We start from the raw sequence: 27,715 nt of genomic DNA on the forward strand, positions 1-27,715 counted from the left end.
TTGATTAATTTTGCATAAAATCTGTAGCTGATAATCATCACTTTGTGGTAAGGGTCCAGTTTTTAATGCTGAGCAATGCTGACTGGTTCACAGTAATTAGATACTCTAATAGAACAGTCACCAAGTTTTGAAATACTCTCACAGAACGGTCACACAAGGTTTTTAGTTTAAAATTGCATAGGACATGTTCCATGCATATTATTAGCATTTTGGCTCCTTCTAATCACTTATGATCAGACATTTGTCTTCTTGTCTTGCATGTCTTCAAAGTATTCATTGTGTTGTGAGAATGGATTACAAACAATAATCCTATATTAATCTATCCTGTCCCATCAAAACTTTTTACTGATGGGCAACTAGTGCAAAATTAGTATTTAACTAATGAGGCACACTGAGTATTATACCAAAACACAAGATACATACGACTATAAAACAAAATATGAAATATTTAAGGCATGATCAGCTCAAGTTGCTACCAGTACTTGAGAGCTGAAGAACCTTCCTCAAAATTGTAACAGTTCCCAGAATAGCTGTTTTCTGCAACACACAGTGTTGGGATAGTTACTTTTAAAGTAACTAGTTACATATTACATATTACTTGCAACTGAACTATTTAGTTACAGTTACATATTACCCATAAAATAAAGTAACTATAATAATATTACATATTATATTACTTTGTGTCCACAGCCTTAAGCTGTCATGTGTGAAGCTACCGCCTTATCACGTGACATGATTGCGTTGTTGGACAATGTGCAAATCTTGGTTATAAGTAAGAAGCTGGTGAATAAGCTTCATTCAGTAGGCTTCATTACTTCGTTGTGGCTTGGCGTTACTCAGTGGATTACTAATGAGGTTAGTAACTTCGTTACTTGTAATATTACTTACGTAGGTTACACGTTACATTTGTAAGTAAAGTAACTTGAGTTATATTTCCCGTTTTCATAGCATATTTTGTTATATTACTCAGTTACCACAAAAGTAATATTATTATGTAACGCGTTACTCCTAACACTGGCAACACATTGATTTACACTGTGTAAGTCAAGCTGTTTAATAAATGATTAGACATTGCACCAAGTGCTCCAATGACAACAGGAATTGTTCTTGTTTTCTTGTTCCATAGGTGTTCCAATTCTATTCTTAAGTCCAGATACTTTGTAATTTTTTCTTGTTCCTTCTCAGGAATTCTTTTGTCAGCAGGTATTGCAACATCAACCAGTGTGACCAGGTTTTTAGTTATCTCTACAATACTGAGGTCACACCGACGGGCACTGATAAATCTGTCACAATAGATATTAAAATCCCACAATATCTTCACCTGGTGGTTTTCTACAACCTGGGAAGGTACATGACACCACCACTTTGGACAACACTCCACAGAATACTTCTTGCACAACAAGTCAACAACCAGTGAAGATAAATGAGGACATGATCATGTCGATACTTGTATGACTGACTAGCAAGCTTAGGACAACCAGAGACCAGATGTTCAACTGTTTCAGGGTGTTCACCACATAAACGACACAAAGCAGAGGGACAAGTCCCATGTATTCGAGTCATTGCTCTGGTTAGCAAAGACTGCTCCTGAGCAGCTATCAGGAAACCTTCAGATTTAATTGATAGATCACCTTTGTTCAACCAGTGAAAGGTAGAGGCTTGGTTTATCACATCACCACAGACTCTTTCATAGTACCCATATAGGGGCTTTATTATTATCATTATATATTATATTAACTGACTGCCATTAATTTTTGTCCTTCATGTTGTCGTTTGTACATAGCACTATGAAGGTGTCATGTAAAATAGCTGCGCATACAATCCTCACACTGAGGTATGCAACTTCAGGAGGCATCACTTAATTCTATATAGAAGAAAACTTGGTCAGGTGATCAAAAATGTCAACTTTGATGGTTCATACTACTGCCCTCTTGCAGTTGTAGTTCATTCACAGTGTTTACCAATACCAAGCAATTAATGTGTATGAACTTTTGTGTAGTATGTTGTGTTATTCTACTCTTGCAATTATTCACTGTAGTCAATTTTACTTACAATTAAATTTATTTGTCTACATGGTATGCATATTGTATAAGAAACTGGTAGAGAGAACATTTGGCAGATCAACCTTTGAGGATTAAGAGTTTTTATTAATGTAAAAACAGGCTGGTGAGCATGCAGTGGCGATTCTAGACCTGACCTACAGGGGGGGCCAAGTAGGGAACAGAATAACTATTGTTGTTTGACTGTAGTATAAAGTAGAATTTCAGGGGGTCTGGGGGTGCAACCCCCAGAAGTTGCAGGATTTTTGCAATTTAAAGGCTTAAAAACAGCCTAAAATTTATGCTAAAACCATGAAAAATGCTAAAAATAACAATGCCAATCTATACTGCAACTTTTCCCCAAAATTTAAAAAAAAGTTATTTTTCAGCAGGGGGGATGGTTGGCCCCCCTTAGAATTGCCTATGCTAGTGAGAGTTTGAATTATTACTAGTTTCAGTAGTTTGCCATACTTCCTCCTTATATTAAACTTCCATGCTATCTATTCAGTGCCACTAATGCATGGGCCGTACAGATATACATAACATGTGCTGCACATATTTTAGCACTACATAATGTCAATAGGATTGCAGCAAGATCTCTTTCCAAAGTGCAAATGTCTTTAACAATAATATTTTTAGATAATATGTCATTGATTAGCTAGATAAGCATTACATTATATATTGATTGTCAAAACTGTTTGAGGGGAATCAATATGTATTCACAGAAGCTGTACTGCACACACTATGCCATACTGTATGATTGTAGGGATCATGGAGGTTAGCTAAGGCTTTCTTGCCTAAGAATATCACCCAGAAACCTGCCTCATGTTGCCTTCATAACAGCTTGGCAGTGTTGGCTAGGTGTAACCAAGCCCATAAATATCTTCAGAGCAACCCCAAACCAATCCAAAAGGTTTTTTTTGAAATTTTTAGTTTTTAAAAAAAATTTAACTGAATTTTCTGCTAACTGCATGACTATATAGTAGGAATCGTGGCAGTTAGGGCTTTCTCACCCAAGAATATTATCATCTTACAGTGTAACACCACCCTAACTTTTCCTTCATAACAGCTAAGCAGTATTAGCAACACACATACCTGGAACTGAAATGGCTACTTCACAATTGATAGTTGGAGTGCACATTCAACAGTAATAATACTGTTGTGATTTGGATTGACTGCAGAGGAGCTCCTTGAATTGTCTTCGTTTATAGCAGGGGGTGGGGGACATAGCAGAAAAAGAAGTGGAATGGCGACTTCACATTTCAGTCATTGATAATTGGGACGTGTGTTCACTCATATGATTAATGTGTCTAGTGCCATTGTTTCCTTTGATGCAGTATGCAATGGTAATGAATTATGTTACTGTAAAAAAGACATTTTACATTTGAATAGGGATCACAAAGAAGCAATGAAACAAGGGAGATCATCTGCACCTGCAGCTATACTAGCTGACATTTAATCCCAACTTCAGTCATAGCTATAGAACTGAAGCACACGTCAGGTAGGAATAAAATGTCCACTAGTATAGCTGCAGATGTAGATGATCTCCCTTGTTTCATTGCATTTTTTCTGTGATCCCTATATACTCAAATGTAAAATTTCCTTATAACTAAATATACAGAAAGTTCAAAACTGTAAGTATTTTGCCTTGCACTATGATGCTCGGCAATAAGTAAGTTCAAAACTTCAAGATTACTTGAGGTGCTTGGCAATTACTTATGACACCATGATACAGTTGGGTAGAGTAAACAATGATAAGTTAAAAATCTGCAAAATTACAACAATATAGTTACCATACATGATAAATATCAACAGAATACCTTGTTGGATCTTCTGATAGTGACATATTGATAGATTTTGCATATGATTCTAATGGCTGTATTGTACCGTTTGGAGCAACACAAACCTAAAGAACTATCATCACTGACTTAATAGAACAACTTACCTTACATATTTAGCGATTTCTTGTGCAGACCTATTCTTAAGTTGTGTAGAAAATTGAGTCTTGAAACTGGTACTAACATTACGATAATGTCCTAGTATACTTCCTATAAAAATAATAATATACAGTAATACAATGTTGTTTGTAGATAGTCATTTTGTGTTCACAAGTATAGATGGGGCATTACCTATTGACAGTCCAACTGTAAAGTCATCTACTTTTCCAGTCATTACACACATTCTAGTAAATGCTTCTGCTCCACTAAAAATAATATTATTACACTACTTAATATAATGATTGACCACTCCTAATTTATTGCCCTTTATATATTATACGTATTTTGTATTTATTAGTGATGGTAAACAATGACTCATGACAATACCTAGCTTCTTTTGCAAGAGAATAAGTACTCATATAAGAATGTGCTATTGAGGTAAAATTATTTTTCTCACAAGTAAACCTTTAAAACAAAGTTATGGTCTTTCAAGTCAATAGAACAGAAAGTGTGTGGAATACCCCTTGTCACAAATCTGCTTGAAATTGTGGGTTGTGAAGCTAATGTCAGTGGCATTTTTGCTAGACAGGTATACTTTTAAACTATATAGTAATCAGAGTGCCACACTTATAGAAAAACATATACACTGTAATTATATACGTACTTAAGAAAATGTTTCAACTCCATCATTAGTGTGTGACTAATACAGTAAGCAGCACCAGGAGCCATCCGATAAGTCTTATGCTTTAGAGTCTGCATAGTGAACACAGAAAAAGAGGATGTGCAATGATAAACAGTATCCATTCACTTACAATATTTGCTTTTTCCAATCTTTCAATGTTAAGTACCTTGATTGGATCCTAACAGATTTATATGTACATAGTGAGCCAATGCTATACAGACGAACAGCAGTGCACTTACAACGTTACGTGTTTTAGATGAAATATACCATGGTTTCTCTGGATCATATTGTCGCAGAACATTACTCAATTGTGGTACATTTACATACATGTCATCATCAAAATGACAGTACCATTGGAAACTAAAGAGTGAAGTGTACATTCTACAAGACTGAAGTAGATAGATAGTGTAGCGAATACCTTTTCATTTCTTTATACTTTTCTAAAGATTCGTAATAAGCAGCAAACTCTGTTCCACTTTTACAGCAAAGCGCCTTTCTGTATCAAGTAAGACAACATGTATTGACAGTTGGGATGCACTATGGCTCACTTTCCATGACTATCATCACAATCGGGTAACACTAAATTTAAACCTGAATATAATAAAAGTTATAAAATTATTATATATTATAAAAGAAATTTCAACCTTGGATTTATGATACAAGTGTAAAGAAAATTAGAAAAGTTACATTTGAGTAGGGATCACAGAAAAAGAGCAATGAAACAAGGGAGGTCATCTACACCTGCAGTTAGCTATACTAGCTGCAATTAATTCCTACTCCAGCCTGTATAGTTGAAACTTGCTTGCTTCATTGATTAACAATGTGAGTAAAATATACTTGTTTGCATAATATTTTTTACAACCAGATAAATAGCTATACGTATATTGTTTTACTGAGGTGTAGCCAGCCTTTCATAATTACCAGGGCTACCAGGGCTTTTGGCTGGGCTAACAGTAATTTAAACTGATGTCAAATTGCCGGGGCTTTAACTGTGAACACCAGGGCTTTAGCCCTGATCATCCCAGGTGTGGCTATGCCACTTAGTAACAGAAAATGTATTGACAGGTATCTGTCTTGAGGTGTTATCCCACTAGGGATCCGTGAAAAAGGCTGTACCTATAAATACAATGAGTCAGTAACATATTTTTGCTGAGACAGTCACACTCATAAACTAAGATGCACATATACATAACGTGTATATAGATACATTGTTGTACAAAGTCACTCAATGTGTTTTCTATGGATTAACTGTTAATTTACAAAAGTATAATTTTACCCAATGTTCATATGACCGATTGACTATGTGTATAAAGAGAAATATTGAAGAATGAACAGTGATGAGTTATCTTTATACCATAAACAAAACTTTTGTAACTTTGGTATAATTGTGCTGGTAATAACAGTCCCACCAAGGTGTTTAATTATCACAAATAACAAATACAACAAATAAGTGTAATGCACATGTAATATGGCATCAGCAATTTTAAGCTTGTTATTATTATGATTATTATCAAGTTTCTATTTTATGAATGGAATTAATCTCTTAAATGTAAGTTACAGTTTAACAGTTCTATAGTAATGAAAATTCTAGAACACTTCTATGATATGCTGACCAAAATTAACAGTTCCTGATCTACTAGAGTTGCACATTAAAACATGAGGTGTCTTGAATAGCTCTGTGATGCATGTATAATATAGTAATTAAAACAAAGAAAGGGGCTTAAAAATACAATAAAAATACTAACATATATAGCTAATCCAAGCTGTGTTAAAGGGTGCAACTTGCAAAAAACCTGGGTTACAATATCAAAGCCAAGAATGGGTGCAGTGATATTAATGCTAATCGGTTTGATAATGGTAGACATATCATTGTTAAAATCAATCAGCGTTAAAATCACTGTAGCTGTTTCTTGGCTATATACCATCTTACAGATAATATATTTTGAAACCCCCCAAACTTTTTTACAGCTTGGCTGTTTTGGCAAGTGTACAGTATACAGTGTATAGATACATTTACCAATCCTGTATGCAGTACATATATACAGCTCAATATACCTGCTTCTTTCAATACTTCAGCCATCGCAGTTCCAACAGCAGATTTTTCACTGACAATAGTAAGCTATAATAATAACAGCCAAGTATGCATCATGCTGTAAAGAACAACATTGTTTGGTACATAGAGTAGAAATAGCAGCCATATAATACACAAACTTGGGAGAGAAAATTCTTACATCAGTGTTAGAAGTGCTTTTCCAGGCAGTGCCTATGTAAATCAATGCAATATATAGACATGACATGCACTGCTGGATCTCTTTAAAGCTGGAACACTACACCAGATAATAGCAATGTATCATATATCACTGTTATAAGAAATAAAATTATCAACCATAATGATGTCAAGGCATACTTCAAAGTATTATTTTGATGCCATTGGGATCTATTAAACTAAGTGTAAGAATGATTTAGCAGAAAACAGAGATCACAGAAAAAACTACAAAAAACAGAAGAAACACAAAAGTCAAACAAGTCAGCATGTTAAAGCATTCTAGAATTACATGTCAAACCCTTCTAAAGCATAACCCTTGAAATTGTCGCACATGCACAGTAACCTGTTTGGCCATAATGTTTATGTGTCTGATGGTGATACATATGTGACTGGATTTGGAAAAACGATCCAAATTGCACATTAGAAGTTTCGAGATAAACGGTTTTAAAGAATTCAAGCCAGCATAACTCTCCAGGGATAGCAAGCACGTGTATGAAAGTCACACTAAAGATGCATCAATCTGTTACCTTTCAGACCACTTCCAGTACTTAGTCAGGTTCACTATATACTTTTATTCAAATTTTATGGAGATTAGCAAACCTATACATTTTTGGAAAGCTTAGAGCATGAGGAATCTGAAAATCAATGTTTACATTTGCACAGATTTCTGCAAGGTAAGCATTTTAAATTTCAAAATGGTAGCTAATAAAGTAAAAATTCCTGGTATATCAATTTTAATTTAACTTAAAAGTTCATTACTGAACTCAACAGAATGTCTGGTGACATTTTCCACATTCCTATTCATTAGAGGTGATAAATATTTAGAAACTTTTACAAACACAATAGAAGAGCATCCATTATGCTGCGATAACTCAGGAATAATTTTTAACAAAAAGAATTGAGGGATATTCCAGATTAAATGGATGAGATCTATGTATAACTGGTGCAAAGTATAAGTTTGGATTCCACTGAAACAGTTAAAGCCTAAAAACAGGACAAAGGATTGAGCTACTCTAATAGAGCAGTCACATATCCAATAAGCAGTCAACTTTGAGTCCATATTTCTAATGTAGCAGTCACTTTTGTGAAAATCCTAGCTAGTGTGCTTATGTTAGGCATAATTTTAGCTAATACTAGGTTTGAAAGAAAAATTGTAATTTGCATAAACATTCTCCTTTAAAAGGTAACTTTGAAAATTAGTAATTGGCAACTATGATTTCATCCTGACTAGATCCAAGAACGCTTTTGCACTAGTTGGTGGCATGCATTGACACAGTTAATTATGTCAAAGATAAATTTATTCAAAATTTATGGGCCTACATAATTATTATTAGAAAGCTGAGAGCATGGAGATCAGTGAAAATCAATGCTTACATTTGTACAGATACCTACATGTTAGTCAATTAGCAGTTTGAAAATAGCAGTCCATATGGTGCAAATTTCTCCATATGTCAGCCTCTTATTTGCAACAAACACTATTTCTATGTTCTCACACCCATATGGAATCCATTGATAGTCTCTAAAGTGCTAAGAAATTTAATCTGACAGATAGATATTGTATGAAACAAAGTGAATTATTAACATTGAGATGTAGGGTATAGCTACCTATAAAGACATCACAGCTATGTATCTACATACATATACGTATATGTATTAATATTTAATACAGTTATAATTCAAAGATACAAGCCTAACAATCATTAGCACTGTTACTATTGTCATTTTTGATGCATTATACAGTGCAATAGTACTATATAATTATTAGGGATCATGCAGGAGCTTTCCAGTTCAAAGTATCACCTTAAAACCAGTCTCAATTTCCCTTCATGACAGCTTAGCAGCATTGATTAGGCACAGCCAAGCTCAAAAATGTCTTCAGACTAACCCCAAACTCCTTCTATAACATTAAAAAATTTTCTATATACCAGAATTTTATGCCGACTGACCGACTGACTGCCAATTAAGTATAACTTGACATATTATGGACTTGATTTTCCCATTCGCAGACATACAATACATGCATCATGGGCTTGCCTTTGTCTTTGTGTTCTCTTTGCTGACAATGCAAGATGTCAATTTACACTATATAGTGTGATCCGGCTTAACTGTGGCTGTGTAAGCTTATTGTCAGTATTTTCCATTGCAATATGATTGATAGTTGAGACACTTCTCGTGCTGTTCTTTGTTTGCAATGCTGTACTGTGTAATGGAAAAAGCATAGCTGAACATGAAGTGCAATGGCTGCCTCCATCTTTGCTTCATAATTGATAGTTGGGGCATGTGACCAGACATATTTTGTCAGGTGCCCTTCTTCCTTTTGATGTAGTATATGCGTGGATTCACCAGTCATAATTATGTTACAAAAACAGTTATACATTTAATCCCTATACTTCAGTCTAATACAGTAGTGAAAAAAGAGAGGTTGCATATATGCTGCAGTGGACATTTAATCCCTAATTCAGTCGTGGTTATAGACTGAATGAAGTATAGGGATTAAATGTCCACTAGTATAATATAATGCAGATTTAAAAGCAACGTCTCTTCTTTCACAACTTCTTATATTGCTATTCCCTACTTTTTGATCCCTAATCCAACTTAAAAATTTTCATTTTTCCTTCTACTTGTGTGTTTAAATCTTCATCTGTACTACACAACTATGCAAGGTAAATTGTTTTTTAGCATGGAGCAGTTACTTGTAAGCCTGTCATTAAAAACATGTTGGCTAGATATTTTATTACTGTGCAAAATATCCTTGTTTATTTTTGTCATTTTCTGGATAAGAATTACTCCATCAACAATGGCAATATTTGGATTAAAGATGTGTGATATGCAATTATTCTGTCACTGGAAAGCAAATTTTCACTGGAATAACAGTTAGGTAACAGTGGATCCTATAATTTTCAAAGATTGTGTATCAATTTTAACTTGTCAGTGCATGTCTATCTGGTGCATAAAATTGCTCTTGGTGATCAGAGTAAACTAGTACTGTTGCCAATTGCTTATGTGAAAAGGAAACTTACCTTTTAGGGGAGAGCTAATTCTAATTATTATAATTTTAAAATGAAAATTGTTTCAAAATTCATCTAGTGCTAATTATGCTAAACATACATAAGCACATTAGCAAAAAATGGGCTCAAAAGTTAACTGATTATAATTGACTGCTTTGTTAGAGTATCTAGCTTTTTTTAGGTTTAAAGTTTTTTAGTAGAAGTTAAATTATACTTTGCACTAGTTATAGCTACTTTGCACCAGTTATACCCAAACAATCCAGAATATTTATTCACTATATAATTATTTCTGAATTATTGCAGTATAATAGGTTTTCTTTTATTCCCTTTGTAAAAACTTCAATTATTCAAGATTAACTGTCTCACCTCTAATGAATAGAGGTGTAAAAATGTCACTAGAGAACTAGAGAATTTGTTGAGTTCATTTATTAACTTTTATGTCAAATTAAACTTGACATGTTAGAATTTTCCTATTTTATTAGCTGTCACTTTGAAATTTAAAAAATGCTGACCTTGCAGGAATCTGTGCAAATGTAAACATCAATTTTCAGATTCTCCATGCTCTAAGCTTTCCAAAAATGTATAGGTTTGCTAATCCCCATAAACTTTGAACGAAGGTGTATTTTTTGACATAGTGAACCTGACTAACTTGTAGCTGCTTGTAGAGTTTCCCGCCAAATAAGATAGAAAATCTGAGCAGTTGGATGAGTGAAGTAGTATCACGAGTGCTCACAAAGGGGTGGAGAGTGGGGGGTGGTGGGGTGGAGAATGGGGGGGTGGCGGGGTGGAGAGAGTGGGGGGTGGCGGGGTGGAGAGTGGGGGGTGGCGGGGTGGAGAGTGGGGGGTGGCGGGGTGGAGAGTGGCGGGGTGGAGAGTTGGGGTGGCGGGGTGGAGAGTGGGGGGTGGCGGGGTGGAGAGTGGCAGGGTGGAGAGTGGGGGGTGGCGGGGTGGAGAGTGGGGGTGGCGGGGTGGAGAGTTGGGGGATGGCGGGGTGGAGAGTTGGGAGGTGGCGGGGTGGGGGGCGGCGGGGTGGAGAGTGGGGGGTGGCGGGGTGGAGAGTGGGGGATGGCGGGGTGGGCAAGGGTTAGACCTCAAAATGGAGGCAGACCATGATTGGAGTCCAGAGACGAGATTACAGGGCTGTGCTGGCTCCTTAGTGTTTGATATGTAGCAAAATCCACAGAAAAAAATGTCTTGCCAACATTATCAGGCTGTCCACCAGTAAACCACTGATTCTTGCCAAGCCAGGTCCTTCACAAGGCCAAAAACTGCCATTCGAGCTCTGCACACCCCCCAGAAAAGACGTCTGTTGAAACCAGCCTCGAGTAGTTTGAGTGGTACTGAGTGTCAAAACTACTAGTACAATAGTGTAGCTATCCACTGGTGGTGTTAGTTTGATTTTGCCTGATGTGCGGTTTGGATCAGTTTTGTAAAATCTGGTCACATATATCATGTGATAATTAATTTAGTTCTTTGATGGGAAGAACACTTGAAAATTGGTGTGTACATAGGCTGATCATCATAGCAGTACCTTTTGATGGTTTGAAAAGCAACTATGAAGTTATAAGCAAAAACCAAACATGCATAAAATCATGGGATAAAGATACTCTAAAAGAGCAGTCACCACGAGGTAAAAAGGTACACAAAAATGTCGAAAAACTTATCAGAGTTTGAAACAGGGACCTCCATACCTAACACCCACATCCTTACCCACTGAACTGCAGCCATCCTGGCTAATCGCTACACTTAATTTCTGCTTAAAATTCTGGGTTTAGATATAAATAAACTTAGCAATCATTCTACGTATGTTCTATTAGAGGTCCTCAAAAAATGTGCACTCTGTTAGAGTATTACAATAATATTACCAAATTAATATTTAAGTAAATCATGTCTTTATAAGTCTGTCTGCAATAATCATTATTGTATCTGTATAGAAAAGAAGAAATGTGAGTATATAAAAACAAGCCCCAAACTCAGCCATGCATAGCCTGGCCTTACAAAGAAATTGAAATCCACACAAAAACAGCTAAGCTGTGAAAAAAATGGTGCAGCCTTCAAAGAAGCCTGGGTGAAATCAAAGGTAGTGGTCAAGAAATGGCTGCAATAATAAATTTGTGACCGGATTTGCGAAAAGGTACCTTTTCCACACATTTTACAGGTAAACAACAAAGCAATGTAATATTTGACTCCATATACTGATCAACCTGGTCTTAGTTGCATGTAGCCAGATACTTTAGTTGCATGCATAGAAAATTTCAGGCAATTTTATGTAACGACTAAAAAGTTATGAAGCTTCAAAGATCACAAAATGGGTCAAAATTTGTGTGTGAAAAAGGTACCTTTTCGCAAATCCTGTCACATTTTATAATGGCTGTGTGCATGTTAAAATTTTTTAGCACTGCAGCCATTTCTTGGCCACACCTTTGATTTCACAACTTTTTCACCCAGTTTTTTTTAGGCCACACGATTTTTTCACAGCTTGGCTGTTTTTGTGTTTATGTGTCTGATGCATGGTGATACTTATATCATGTGATAATTAATTTAGTTCTTTAATACAGCTTCCTTTGCCATTTCTTAATGTATTATTTAGAAGCACTTACATTGAATCACTTATTTGCTCCTGGTTTATAGAAGCTATACTTTCTACCATATCCATATTAAGTCCAAATAGAAATTTGTGACCATGTCAAATGTTAGGGTTTGACATGTTCCACTGCACTTCTAGAGCAGTTTAACATTCTGATTTTGATTTTTGTATCTTTTAGTGAAATTGTCATATAATTTTACACTTTTTATAAATCCATTTGATAGATATTCATGAGTACACGAAGGGGTGGTGCTAGATATTACACATTGCTAAACATATTACAGGGGTGGATCTAGGATTTTTAAAAGGGGGCTTCCATTGGTAGAAGGACTCAGATGCTGGCAAGGCTTTAATGTTATGATGCTTGAAATTTAATAAAACTTGATGTTGAAAACTACTATACATGCTAGTTTTTGATCTGATTTTCATCTAATGCCATCACTTTCTGCGCACTTCTTTAACTTCTGCAATGCAGAAATACAATGGTGTCTTGATCAATTTTACCGGAATTTAAGAAAGGGCACATTACTTACAGTACATGCATTTTATTTACGCGTGGTAGTAGCTATATGCAATGTATATATTCACTCTCATTAAATAATGTTTGGTGAAAAGATCAATGCTTTCCATATTCTTGTATAGGAAACTTAAAAGCACTATGTCAGATACAGTGGGACTTTAACTTCTGAGTTAAAGCCGTCTTCCGAATGCTAACTAAATTAGTTATACACCAATAGTTATGTAGCTAGTTGGATATCAATGTCTAGGATAGATAGATCTACTGTACCTATCTACTCAATCCTTAGCTATATGGTTAGGTTATTTAGCCTACATATAGCTCCGCACCACTGATGATTGCACTACTCAACTCATTACTTCTTCATATAGTACTTGGCATTTGTCCTTCATGTAGTCTTGAAGGCTTACTATTTAATGTGCAAGCTATAAAATTATTAACCTGATGAAGCTGATGAAGTGATATGATAGTATCAGTTAGCTGATGAGTGTTAGTGAGTATAATTCATGCAAAGAATCAGTATAATAGCTAGTTGTTTAGTGGCTGGACAGCTGTTCTGAAGTAAGCCAACTAGAAAGGGGTTTCTGGAATCCCCCTAGAACTGCCTCTGATAATAATAAGGTCAATTATCAAGTTGCATGCAGCTATTTAATATCAGCTGGCAGTTAGTAATATCATCAAGATTCCAACAATTTAAAAAGTGGTGCAAACACCAGTGTATGTTCTTTTGCAATTGGAATAGTTTGTACTTTACATGTAGCTTTGTTCCATCTAGGTAGTGTATAGTATGCTGTGGTCATTAACTGATTGTATAATAGCTTCTGGTACCATACGCACCAGTTCTGGTCAGTAAGTGATCACAAGAAAAGTCAAGCAGGCAAGTATGTAGAATATGGGAATTGGAATGGAAAGTAAATGTACAAATTATATATATTTATTACAGAACTCTCTATATGGTGGTTTCTTTGAAACTTAACACTCTACAAGGTGACTTCTTCTAGCTGATCTTTCTACAGGGTGAATTGTTTGTAGCTGAACTATCTACAAGGTAACTTCTTATAGCTGATCTCTCTACTGGGTGAATTGTTTGTAGCTGAACTAACTTCCTCTAGCTGATCTCTCTACAGGGTGAATTGTTTGTAGCTGAACTATCTACAAGGTAACTTCTTATAGCTGATCTCTCTACTGGGTGAATTGTTTGTAGCTGAACTAACTTCCTCTAGCTGATCTCTCTACAGGGTGAATTGTGTGTAGCTGAACTATCTATAAGGTAAGTTCTTCTAACTGATCTCTCTTCAGGGTGATTTGTTTGTAGCTGACATATCTACAAGGTAACTTCTTCTAGCTGATCTTTCTACAGGGTGATTTGTTTGTAGCTGAATTTTCTACAGAGTGATTTGTTTGCAGCTGAACTCTCTACATGGTGGTTTCTTTGTAGCTGAACTCTCTACAAGGTGACTTCTTCTAGCTGATCTTTCTACAGGGTGATTTGTTTGTAACTGGACTCTCTACAAGGAAACTTCTTCTAACTGATCTCTGTACAGGGTGAATTCTTTGTAGCTGAACTATCTACAAGGTAACTTCTTCTAACTGATCTCTCTACAGGGTGATTTGTTTGTAGCTGAATTCTTTACAGGGTGATTTGTTTGCGGCTGAACTCTCTACACTGTGGTTTCTTTTGTAGCTGAACTCTCTACAAGGTGACTTTTTCTAGCTGAACTCTCTACAGGATGATCTTTTCGTAGCTGAACTCTCTACAGGTGATTTGTTTGCCGCTGAACTCTCTACATGGTGATTTCTTTGTAACTGAACTCTCTACAAGGTGACTTCTTCTAGCTGATCCCTCTACAGGGTCATTTGTTTGTAGCTGAACTCTCTACAGGTGATTTGTTTGCAGCTGAACTCTCTATATGATTGTTTCTTTGTAACTGAACTCTCTACAAGGTGACTTCTTCTAGCTGATCTCTATACAAGGTAATTTATTTACAGCTGAACTCTCTACATGATGGCTTCTTTGTAGCTGAACTCTATACAAGGAAACTTCTTCTAGCTGATCTCTCTACAGAGTGATTTGTTTGTAGCTGAACTCTCCACAGGTGATTTGTTTGCAGCTGAACTCTCTACATGATGGTTTCTTTGTAGCTGAACTCTCTACAAGGTAACTTCTTCTAGCTGAACTATCTCTTTCCGTATATAGTTGAACTCCCTACAAGGTAACTACTTCTAGCTGATCTCTCTACAGGGTGAATTGTTTGTAGCTGAACTCTCAACAGGGTGATTTGTTTGCAGCTGAACTCTCTACATGATGGTTTCTTTGTAGCTGAACTCTCTACAAGGTAACTTCTTCTAGCTGAACTATCTCTTTCCGTATATAGTTGAACTCCCTACAAGGTAACTACTTCTAGCTGATCTCTCTACAGGGTGAATTGTTTGTAGCTGAACTCTCTACAGGGTGATTTGTTTGTAGCTGATCTCTATACAGGTTACTTGTTTCTAGCTGATCTCTTAAATTCTATTCAGGGTGACTGCTCTATTAGGATGACTGCTCTATTAGAGTATCTCGATCTCGCACTTGCTACACCAAGTTGGATTTCGTGTTATAACTCCGTGGCTTTAAGTCTGATTCTTCTACACCATTGAAGAGCCTTTCTAAGATGATTACTCCATCCATCTGTACAGCGATTTTCCGAGGGGTCCGCCACTTTCTCGAAGGGCGTACGAGATTTCGAAATCACAGTGATTTCTCTGAAATCAACGATTTCATTAGTGATTTCATGATTTCAATTGTGATTTCGTGATTTCAATTTTGATTTCGTGATTTCCGTGATTTCACCATTGTTGACTCTCATGGAGCTAGAACAGGTCCAGAAGCTTCGTCATCAGTAAACTGGATGGTAAAAGTTATATCTTCACTAGAGTCTAGTTCGTAAGCAAAGATGCTGGGGCCAAAGCCGTCTGGCTGAGATGATTCCAGGCACCAGTAGCGGTGATGGTTTGTGGTTGTGGTCGTACGGTAGTGCTGATGATTAACAGGCAAGCTAACAGTGTAAAGAGGCTGTCTAAAAATGAATAGAAGCCGTCCCAGAACTTCGTGCATAAGTTATATTCTAACAAGGGTAAAAAAATAATAGGCGTGGACCAAGGAATGCCGCACTGGCCTAGTTATAGCTAGCCGCCGGCATTTTTACGAGGCAATCCACGACTTATCTGCAGCCTATCAATACCATTATCCTCTTAGCCACATAATGTTCAACTAGACACCACTACCCTTACCACTTCATCCAGGTACTTAGCTACATGAACCGGCATTCCTTCTTTCCAAGAGCTGTCATCGACTGGAATAATTTGCCAACTTCAGTGATTGAGTCAGAAAGCATGCATTATCAAAAAGCTACTACATACTTGTGCTGTAAAGTAAAAATGGTATAGGCAATGTTAGGCATTGTTGAGTATCGTCTTTACCGGTAGATATAATAAAGCAGTATTGTTGTTATCTTGTGTATTTTTTCCTTGGAGCATTACTCACGTCCCCTTGGCACATCGGCATGCCCAGCAATAATAATAATAAAAGTAGCTGATGGTGATACATGTAATTAATTAAGTATATTGGAATTGGTTACTATTACATGGTTGTGTGTCATCAGTGGGTCCACATGATTTCAGTTACACTTTTATCACTGAGTTATGATGAATTTAAAACAGTATCTTTGGTAGGAGATAGACTTGGACTCAATCAGTAATGATTAGGTAATGAAAAAGGTGTAAAATTATTTACAAAAATAGATAACAAACAAGTACACAGAAAAGTTAAGCACAAAAGAATACAAAGACTAGCAAATTACAAACTACCACACTAATTACAATAAACTAAACTACTTACAAGCTACACCTACTTAACTACATTATAAAACCTAAACAAAATCTATAATGTCCTCCGAGCAAAGAGCATAGTGTCTGAGGACCATTTTGGCATTGTATTTCCATAAAGTCACTGATTAGGTAATTGTTCTCCGTAAAATTTGTGTGCTATACACTGTTAGCTCCAATGCATCCTGCATCGTCAGTTCTTCAGATAATATAATGCAAACCAGTATGATGCATTGCCAGCAATGAACATACCTGCAAAATTTAGCAGAACTTATAAACCTTATCTGATCAATATGTGATGTATTTAATCTGCATGAAGCTGACTTAGCTATATGCAGAAAGATAGCTACTTGTATGTATTACCTACCAGTTTTATAATACACAATAGATTAAATCACACCTGAAAGTTGACATAAACAATATCTCTGCTAACATCAGTAACGTGCACATCCCTTCCTTCACAATGGTATTGAAAACTGGAATGGCTCTCTGTTAACAACCCTGATCTCATTTCATATTGACTAACAACCACAGTGGCAGGAAACACCTAAGTACACAGTTGACTGATCTGGATACATCCATGCATGGTCTTCATTGTGTATGCCAGGATTGTTTTATATGAAATGTTTGCTTGCGAGTTATGTAAAGATGTTTAGTGGGTCAGCTGAACAAGCAGAATCATATTATGTGAGCTAATCTTTGAAAAGTTACACCTAATAGCTAGTTACTAACCAGTACTGACATACATATTTTCTAGACAAGCTGCATAATTATTTGTCCTGAAGCTAATGCTGGGAACTACTTTCTTTGCAAAGTGTGCTTATAGTTTGCAGCCCTTCTACATGGTTTACCCGTTTCATCATTAACCCATGCAGTCACTATGATGTACCGTCACTTGTGGCTGCGAGTAGAGCCTAAATTGCTAGTTAAAACTGAATAAGATTCTGAGATGGATTCTCAGATCACTCGTGTGGCTCCAGCATAGATTTTAGAGGCGCTTACGCGCCTCTAAAATCTATGGATCCAGTGATGGAAGCTTTTGACCATTAGTGGACTCAGCTTGGGCTGTAAAATTCTAGAGATTGGCAGCCGAACCAGTGCCAGATCAAGTGATTCGGGCTTTAAATCACTTCTGTTATGTTCCAATTAATAATATCGCGTAATTCAATGCGTCCGTAATTTACGGAAATATACGGAGTTTTACGATTTTCGTTTTCAAAAAGTGTGATTTCTGATTTCTTTTGAGTGTGTGATTTCATGATTTCAAATGTGATTTCTGACGAAGCGTACGAGATTTCAAGAGTGTCGGACCCCCCGCGATTTTCGAAGCATTACCCCAAGCGGTTTATCTGGTAAGCGTGGCAAGTAATCGTTTTTTTATTAGCTAATCTTGATTGCATAATTGTTACACACTGTTGGGTTTTTTGTTATATCTTCCTGGTTTTTAGCTCGATTTCTTTCAAACCACAAAAGGTTTGAGGTTCAATAGGTGACCTATTCATCCACCGATTTTCAGTTTCTTCCCATGAGCAGTTTATCCTGTACGCATGACAACATATTGGTGTTATTTTTTGTGAATAATCGCTAATAACGTTTTGCCTGTTTATCGTATTCCAGCCAATGTTGGTACCGAGTTGTGTCTTTATACCCCCCTTCTGTGTGCCAAATTTCAAGGCAATCGGATATGGCGTTCGCGTTTTATTAGGTAAATGAGGGTAATTCCGGACACTCTTTAGTAAAATCGCTCTAACACTGCATTTACAACGAGTTAAGACAAATTCTAGGAGTCGTCTTAAAGCCTATCTCATGGTGCATCTGCAGTACAAATTTCGTTTTGATACAATCAACTGCTGAGGAGTTATGAACCGAAATTTAACAGCGTGTAAAAAATGTAATTCCGGACACTTCGAATAACAAGCAAGTGGTGCCTTCCACAGGTTATACCAATCCTCTTTGAAGTATGGAGACTAAAATACCACTCATCTGCAGCTTATAAATCAAGTAGAAAGTTCATACCCTTTGGGAGAAAGCAGCAGTGCGTATTTTTAAAAGTTTATGTAATCCGCGAATATTTTCTTTGCATTTCAACCGAGCAGCTGCTGAAAAATCGACTGCCACTCCGCCTGTACTGCATGGATTATTATGATTTTTTTTTTAACCCGGGCTTGATGGACTGCCCTTGCCTACCACCCCCAGCACAAAAAAGGCACGTGCTGGATAACTGTAAAAGACAATAGAAAAACAGAGTAATGCAGCCAGTATGTTACTCTGACAAGCGAGACTCCACTTGCACTAAATCCATTGGTGGTGGAGCCCAATGGATGAACGTGCACTTCGAATGCACTGAATAGCTGAACGGAGCAGAGAAAAACCAAGACAACACCGAAGCCAACCCAGGACTACAGAGTATTCATCACCCCACTTAGCTGATAGGAGGGAAGCCAGACGCTTGTAGAAAACTGTGACCTCGTGAGCCAACCCCCCTGTTGCCGACATGACGATAGGTGTAAAAGAAGCATGCTCAACCTCACGAATTCTCTGACCATAAGCTTGACGCTTGATATTCTCATGCTTTTTAAAGGTAGAAGAAAGCGATGAAGAACTGTTAGATGGGGCAAGCGGATTAAAAACACGAACATCAATAAAACCTCTCTCAGAATGACTACCCCAAAAACCATTCATGGCAATGTCCAAGCGAGCCCCTTCTTGAGTATTTGAGGTGGAAAGATGGAACTCATCAGAATTGTGGACGGGCTGCAGTTCCGGTTCAGTACACACCTGGGAGCACACCTCTGTCAAAAGGGTAGCAGTGAGGTCCCTTATCTCATTGTGGTGAAGGGAAGGTAGTCCCCCCTTCAGACAAGAGAGCACATGATCCACAGAGAATGAAGCCCTACAAGCACAAAGAGTTGGAGTACGGAGGGGAGGCCAACCGTAACGCAAAGCCAGGGCATCCTGAAAGGCGGACTTATGTAGAGCAAAACCATGTTCATTCAAGGGAAGAGTTGTAAGCCAATTCAAAGCCCCCTTCACAGATGCTAGCTCCACTGCACGCTGCAGTGTGGGTTCCAACACGCTGCAGTGTGGGTTCCAACTGCTGACACAATTCAGAAGAAGTCTTAGAGTAAGTGTCTAACTTTGCTTTGCATACAGAAGATTTTCTAGACTGTTGGAAAGAAATAGCCTCAATAAAGCTCTTAGAATGGTCATGAATGCATAAACATAGAGGCTCAGCAATATGACGGGAAGCAGCCAACTCATTGTTACTTGTGATAGTTGGATTAAAAATACCCAGGCCTCCCCAATGAGCAGGAAGAGCAAACAATTGTCGTAAATTATCACAAGGCGGTGGACAGCCTGATAAGGTAGGAACAAACAGTTGACGAATCACGTCCTCAAGAGGTTGAAAGATCACACTGTCAAAGGGGACAGTCCGAGAAACAAACATCCAATGGCTCGACAAACCATGTGTAAAAGCACAGTAAGCAGCATGGGGCTGACTCTCCGCAAATCTAGCCAAAACAGTAATCTCTTCAGACCAGCCCTTGACCTTATCAGCAACAAAGGATTGTATGTAACTCTCTGAACCTATGGCAGCCCCTAAGTAAGGACGGCCATTACTGGTAACTCTGATACCAGACCCACTGAAGGAAGAAATAGAGTATTGAAACAAATGATCCTTCGTAACCAGCCAAGTCTTGGCCGCATTGACAAAGTACCCAAAAGAAGGGCCTAACTCACAAAGGCGGTCCCACCATTCACGCAAAGCACCTAGTTCCCACAAGCACAAGCATCATCGGCATACCAAATTTGTTCGACTCCTGATGGTAGTTGCTGTATCAACGGAATGGTTGCCAAGGCATACAAAGGCATAGCTAAGGGGTCACCTTGTGTAGTACCTTCTTCAGACATTAAAACCTCTCCAGAGATGAATAAACAAGCAGGAGATCAATATATATTAATTAAAATTGTCGCAAAAAGAGGACAAATCTGTCTCACATTGTGCAAGGCCACTACTCTATTCAGGGAATTAAAGGCATTACTTGCATCAACCATCAGGATGGTATCATAGTCCTCACGAACAAACAACTCACGCACAGAATGGATAGCAGCTTCCACACCAGCCATTTGTCCAGCACAAAGTTGTAAAGGACCCGCAGCCATCATGATATCTTCTCTAATGATAGAAAGAACTGCCTTGGCCACCAGACACCTCACTACCTCACACACACCAATGGGCCGAACACCCGGCTGTTTGTCAAGAGCAATCAGACGACAAGCTACAAAAGGGGCAAGAATATCTGGGGAGACAAAAGATGAACAAATGCGTCTAGCAAACAAAGCAATAGCAATACACAACTCACTTGAAGCCGAATGGAAGGCAGTGCAGAGTCGTCTCCAGCAGCGGGCATCCATTCCCGAAGGGCCAGCCACACCAGTTGTTCGCAGAGCCGCAGAACAAATAACACAACCATCTAAAGCATCAAACACAACAGGGTGGGATACAGGGGGATTGCCCCAGTTAGGTAATAAACAGTTCAAATGAAGTGGTTGAGCAGGAGGATGCTTAGATTTGAGAACATCCCATACAGAGTGGACATGGGGGCCAGAATCTGCCTTATCATCCAAGTTCAACACCCCACCATTTTGCTGACCAGCTAAGAGTTGTAGAGCTGCCTTTATTCTTCCCTCAAACATCAACTTTGCAAAAACACGAGATGATTGATCATTCTTCCGGGCAACATGTTTAGACTTGAAACGGGCTTGGATTGTTCTTCCTTCGTGCAGAAGTTCAGAAATATCTCCATTCTTCCATAAAACAAGACGTTCCCCCAATCGCTTTGCATTATCAGTTGGTTTGGCATGAGGACATGTACGCTGTAACAATAGTGAGCTGGCCACAAACACAGCCTTGAGAGCAATGGACTCCAGGGCAGTGCCCTGACCCACTGCACGAAACAATCTGGCAAGCTCATACACAAAGGCTTTACCAGCAGAGCCACGAGGGGTGTCAAACACATTTCTTTGCCACTGAGTCACTTCCTTGTAGGCAGTATTCAAATCATCACAAAAGCTAGCTGCATCCTTAGCACCCCAGGTAATATTTGGCTCAGCAACAGGGGGAAAAGCTGGAAGCTCAGGATGATTGATTGATTCTAGAGCAGCAGGACGAGTTGATAAATCAGGAGGACGAGGGGACTCATAAGGGGTAGAGTCGAGTGTTCTTGAAAGGGAATTCTCCACCTCGCCAGGGAGGGCAGAAGGAGGGAGCGAGTCAAATCATCCACCGCAACAACAAAGTGGCAACACCGCTTTCCAGAATGATTGGTATACGTCTCAAGAAATCGGCTAAGGGGTTGATTCAAGTAACAGATAGTGGCCTTCCAGTTCTTAGCAGAGGCTTTGCCCACCTCACGTTGAAATTGACACGGAGAGATGGTACGAGAACCCAACTGAATACAAGGACTGGACCCACAGGATAAGTCTTCGGTTAACAACTTTGCTTGTAAAGTCCCACAAACAATATCCACGGTCTCTGTCCCAGGAGGTCCTCTAGACGCCATATTCGAGGTCGCGACTCATGAAACAATAAGCTGGAAGCTGGAATATGGCGTCTTCTAGATGCCATATTCAAGGTCGCGATTCTTATGATTTTTATTTATTTATTTTCCAAGAAATGTGCAGCCTCAGTTTGAGGATTAACGTACATATGAAACATGCATACAAAATGTTTTACAATGTGATTGATTATGGGATTACTGATTGGTAGAGGAAAGTAATAATAATTTCAGTTGGTGCTTAAAAATTTGTAATGATTGTTGTTGGATTAGGTCAGGTGGGAGTGAATTCCACAGTCTTATTGATCTAGGGAAGAATGAATTACTGTACTGATTGGTCCTTGCATAGATGTGATGAAATCTTTGGTCATGTCCTCAGGTGTTGGAAGTGACAGGGATTAAATCAACAGGAGATATATCAATGAGATTATGAACAATTTTGTAGAGGAGGGTGATACTGGATACTTGTCTGCGGTGTTCTAAACTGGGAATGTTAAGGTCAATGAGCATGTTGGATACGCTGCTGAAATGTGAGAAGTCAGCCATTTTTAGTATTCAATTAGCTGCGAGTATGACCTTCATATAAATCTTTGAAAATCGAGAATATGAGCTTGGGCTGCCTGACATTTTCAAAGCTTTTGAACAAAACTACCCGTGATTGCGCTACAAATACGTGTCAAACTTCAAGGTGGAATAACGGATTCGCTTCAATTTTGGTTTGTAGATAGGCTATAGGACACTACATTAGCACACCAAAGTATAGGCCCAGGGATTCTACCATTGTTGAGAACGATCTAAGTGTCCGGAATTAGCCGCTGTTCGGAATTACCCACACTTATCTTAGCAGTTTTGTAAGTGTGCGAAAAGAGGAAGAAAATAAGATGAAGAAAAAAATAATGAAGAAACTAAGCCAATTTTGAAGCCGCATATCTCGAGAACGCTTGAAGCGATTTTGCTCAAATTTGGCATGTGGAGTACTGAAGTTTGTGTTCACAGCAAAAATAGTCTTGTTTCATCAAGGCAGCACAGAGCTACAGAGGTGTGAAAATTTCGTTTTCGTTCTTGTCAATATACTCACGGATGTTGCGGGCCAGCTTCTTGGGCCACACGACACACTACCGTGTGTCTTGATTCAATGAAATTGGCAAGGCCAAAAACAAAATAGCTTTACTGTTAACTTATTTTCTGGACAGAACAGGTGTTATTGGCATTGATGCACTAATGTCATGGTGTACATGGTACTGACACTATAACTTGAAAGGGCAAATCTTGATAGCCAAAGTTTTCCACTTTCTCTTGCTCTTTCTTTATCCTACACAGGGCCGCCCACAGGAGAGGGGGGATGTGGGGGGGAGGGGGGGCAACTGGGGCATTTTTCCCCAGGCCCCAGCCTGAAAGGGGCCCCCAGGAGGCCCCATCAGGGCCCCTTGAATACCTGTTTAAAAGATCAATATACTCTAATAGAGCAGTCATAGTATTCTTCAGAGGAGCAGCGTAGCAAGCTTATAAATAAGGAAATATGGTTGGTGAGGGTGAGGAGTAGCTATTGTCATTGTTAGTATGTAATGACCTTTTTTTTTGGTCTTCAACTTACAGCTTCGGTGAAGTTGTGATTCAGAGTGGAAACCTCCTTGCCCCCTAGGGCCCCACTTTAACTTTTTGTCCAGGGCCCCTCAATTTCTCTGGGCGGCCCTGATCTTACAGTACAGTAGCACTGTAAAAGACATGGAGGTTTGTACTTTCTCACAAAAAATATTGACCAGAGACCAGCCTCACATTACTTTCATGGCACCTTAGTGGTATTGGTTAGGAAGAATCAAGCCCAAAAGCGTATTAAGAGTGACCAAAACACTTTTGACAAATTGCTACAGAATTTTCTACTGACTAACTGCCTGCTTGATAGCTTCAGACAAGTGCAACTGCTAAGGCTACGGGCTTAATTTTTTCACTGTTAATATTTTATTTCAGTCTGGCCAACAGGTGCCGTTTGGCATATCACAGTAGGTACAGTATACAAGAATGCATCATGGACTACTCCTTTGAGCCCTATTTCTTTTGCTGACAGTGAAAAAATGCCAATTTGTGGTAGTGAATTATGGTTTCCCTCTGCTGACCATCACATTTATTCCATACTTTCTGTAGTGATTGCAGAGGCAATTCTCATGCTGTTATTTATTTGTAATGCTGTGTAATGAGTGTGGAAAATAGCTGAAAATTAAGCATAGTGGCCCCTTCATTTTTCTGGTTGGGGCATGGATTCAAACCCAAAATTAATTTTACAAGTAAAATCACAAGTAAAATTAAGAGTTTTAAGTTTGATTGTAATAGGGATCATTGAAATTAATAGTTATGAAACACAAGGGAAGTTGCTTACACCTGCAGGTATAGGTTTCAATGAAGTCAACTGGAAATTGTGAACAATGTGGCATATTGACACTGAAACTTTCCATTTTAAGAGATAGAAATAGCTCTAAGGCTTTACCTTACTGCATTTCATTGCTTATTCATGCTTAAAGAATAACTGGAGAATAATTGGTTATTTTGTTCGCAACTATTCAAATAGTAAAAGTTGCTATTTATTTCAGCACTACCCCATGCATGACTAAACAACTACTAACAAGTAGTAGCGGCTCATACTCTGTTTTATATCTACAATATCTGCTTTAGACACACTCAATAAAAAAAATGTTCCTTATCACGTATACTTGCATGAATGCTCTATTAGAGTATCTATTAGGGTTTTATGGTTGTGATGCTGGTACTCATTCACTCTTGTGCTGCTAAAGTTAGCTAGTTTCTGCTGAAACCTTGGGGATTTCCTGAAACCTATAGAAACCCCCACATCTCTGCTATAGGTACTACTAATAATGACTTGTTTTTTGATTGTGGGTTTTACAAAGCAGTTAAAATTAAACACTGAGCCATGGTCTAAGTTGGTTAGGAACCATGCCTTCAGTGGTTCTTCAAAATTTTAGAAACCTCAGCTTCACCTCGGACTTGGACTGGGTCTCTAACCTGCACTTATTAGGCCATCAAAAATGAGCCAGTAATTAATTCCATATAGTGGTAATTGTTCCTGTATGACCATAATTTAGCCATATTAATTTCAAAGAAGTCCCTGCGCTTGAAGTACATCATTATTGAAGCTGATAGGGGGATTCTCATAGAAATTTTGATTGACAATTACTCACGCGTTGCATATATACATTCCAATAATACAATACCCATTCACAAATTTGTGTTTAAAAATGTGCTCTACTGTATTTACTATACCATATACAACTTGCAGCTGCTTTGTCCTACCTTCATGCAACCTCCACCAATACAAAGAGAAAAGAATCATCTTTCTGTGAATGGGTATTGTATTATTGGAATGTATATATGCAACATGTGAGTAATTGTCAATCAAACTTTCTATGAGAATCCCCCCATCAGCTTCAATAATGATGTAATTCAAGTTCAGGGACTTCTTTGAAATTAATATGGCTAAATTATGGTCATACAGGAACAATTACCACTATATGGAATTAATTAACTGGCTCATTTTGATGGACTAATAAGTGCAGGTTAGAAACCCAGTCCAAGTCCGAGGTGAAGCTAAATTTTGAAGAACCACTGAAGGCATGGTTCCTAACCAACTTAGACCATGGCTCAGTGTTTAATTTTAACTGCTTTGTAAAACCCACAATCAAAAACAAGTTTCATAGCTAGGTTTTAAGTACAGTTTGCTAAATGCTACACGTGGAATGTGGATAAATTAGTCAGCAGGTTCTAACCAACTCAAGGACGTTTCTAATTAGCCAGGGGGTTTCTTAGTGATATTAAGACCTCATTGCAAAGATTAAAGCATACTACTGTATGCATGCCATGTTCTATACACTCTCCTCTTATTATTACTCTTGCTGTAATATAATAATTACCATTTACAATTCACCAAATAGTGCCCTATAAGGTAGTGGTGTTCATCAGAGAGGCTCTATTGTATTCACAATAGACAAATATAGTATAGCTACCTCACTTTTATCACAAAGTATAACTACAGCTAAATAGCTATGTATACTCACCAACTTTTTGTTTACAACTTGAAACCAGGTGGTTAGTAAAAAAGATAGCCTGTCTTTGAAATATTTAGTAGTCGTTTTAACAGAAAAGTAAATGTTCCTGTCCCAGTTTACATCTACAACCTCCAGGAGCTTGCCATTAACATGAGTAGAGTTCATTTGAATACCAGAGCTTAAGAGTGGATTAATGTCTGATTCAGCAGTTTCCTTGACCTCCTGTTGGATATTGGTAGCAACTGTAGGAGAATGGCTGTCTTGTGGTTGAATTTTCTTGAAATCGTCTTGAATTATAATCTCATTGATAGATTCTCCTTGATTAGTACCGTCTGTTTGAAAAGTGTATTGTGATTTAGCTTCCTTGGATAAATCCGCACCTTGGCTGTCATAGTTACTAAAGTTATTCTGTAATGTAGTTTCTCTGGTAGATTCTGTTTGATCAGTATCGAGAGGTCCATTCTGATTAAAATTCGATTCGGAAAATTCGACTTCATTTATACTCACTGTAGGAGGGTAAAAGCGGTACAAGCCTTGGTACAAGCATAATGCGCCAAGTATCACGCAACCGAGTATGGACGGTCCCTGTAAACATCTTCCTTTAATCAGAACAATCATCGTTTTCAGCAGTAAGTAGTTTTCAGCAGTAAGTAGCTATTGACCTTGCAGCCAGCACTTCTGCATTCCTTATTCACGGGATGGTAGGCAATTTAGTTTGTCGGCGCCCGCCAGACTATTAGCATAAGCATAGATTATAATCCAAGGCCGGTGTCACAGTGATATATGTTTCCCCGGGTAACGTGTTTCCCGCACACATGCATATCCCTAGGGATCCGTGTTTCCCCGCACACATATCACTAACTCGCTAGCGACCTACAAGTCGCAGTGATATGTGTTTCCCCGGGTAATATGTTTCCCCTTTATAAAGTCATGTGCAACGTACGTAGTGTTATAGCATATAGGCGCGCATGCACTTTTAATAATCATAGCTAGCCATACCTATACAACTAATACTAGGCATTCCAGTATCCGAGATTTTTTAATAAAAAAATTCTCCGTATATTCCCCAATAGAACCGTGGCACAAAATAACAACTCGTATTTAACTTGGGATTGCTCCGTCGTCCAAGCTTCAATGAGGATGAAAATCACTGTGGGGTTTGTCCACACGCTGATCATCATGAAAATCTTAGTTTTATC

General features: G+C 38.1%; 1 protein-coding gene across 2 annotated transcripts; it reads right to left on the bottom strand.

The window, feature by feature from the left end:
• Positions 1-3,647: 3,647 nt before the first annotated feature.
• Positions 3,648-27,207, bottom strand: LOC136238930 (beta-1,3-N-acetylglucosaminyltransferase radical fringe-like). 2 transcript variants are annotated; one of them, XM_066029637.1, is made up of 11 exons: positions 26,526-27,207; positions 6,714-6,777; positions 5,207-5,249; positions 5,077-5,154; positions 4,898-5,018; positions 4,789-4,836; positions 4,641-4,729; positions 4,169-4,242; positions 3,990-4,087; positions 3,860-3,945; positions 3,648-3,806 (listed from the first exon to the last, which is right to left on the bottom strand). In XM_066029637.1, the coding sequence occupies exons 1-11, from the start codon at positions 27,132-27,134 to the stop codon at positions 3,752-3,754; spliced, it is 1,365 nt and encodes a 454-aa protein (XP_065885709.1). In that variant the 5' UTR covers positions 27,135-27,207; the 3' UTR covers positions 3,648-3,751. The 2 variants fall into 2 exon arrangements, with proteins under 2 accessions (XP_065885709.1, XP_065885710.1); XM_066029638.1 differs by lacking the exon at positions 26,526-27,207 and adding an exon at positions 20,998-21,297.
• Between the last annotated feature and the right edge of the window lie 508 nt (positions 27,208-27,715).

Source organism: Dysidea avara, chromosome 11 (genome assembly GCF_963678975.1).
Source record: "Dysidea avara chromosome 11, odDysAvar1.4, whole genome shotgun sequence".
NCBI lineage: Eukaryota > Metazoa > Porifera > Demospongiae > Dictyoceratida > Dysideidae > Dysidea > Dysidea avara.

Bases quoted from the DNA above. Each gene is read 5' to 3' on its own strand.
- LOC136238930 (XM_066029637.1), bottom strand. From the start codon at position 27,134: ATGATTGTTCTGATTAAAGGAAGATGTTTACAGGGACCGTCCATACTC. The intron at 5,250-6,713 runs GTATATTGAGCT...TATTATATTCAG, and splicing joins TGAAGTATTGAAAGAAGCAG to GTTTAAATTTAGTGTTACCC. The intron at 4,837-4,897 runs GTAAGTGCACTG...TAAATCTGTTAG, and splicing joins CATCTAAAACACGTAACGTT to GATCCAATCAAGGTACTTAA.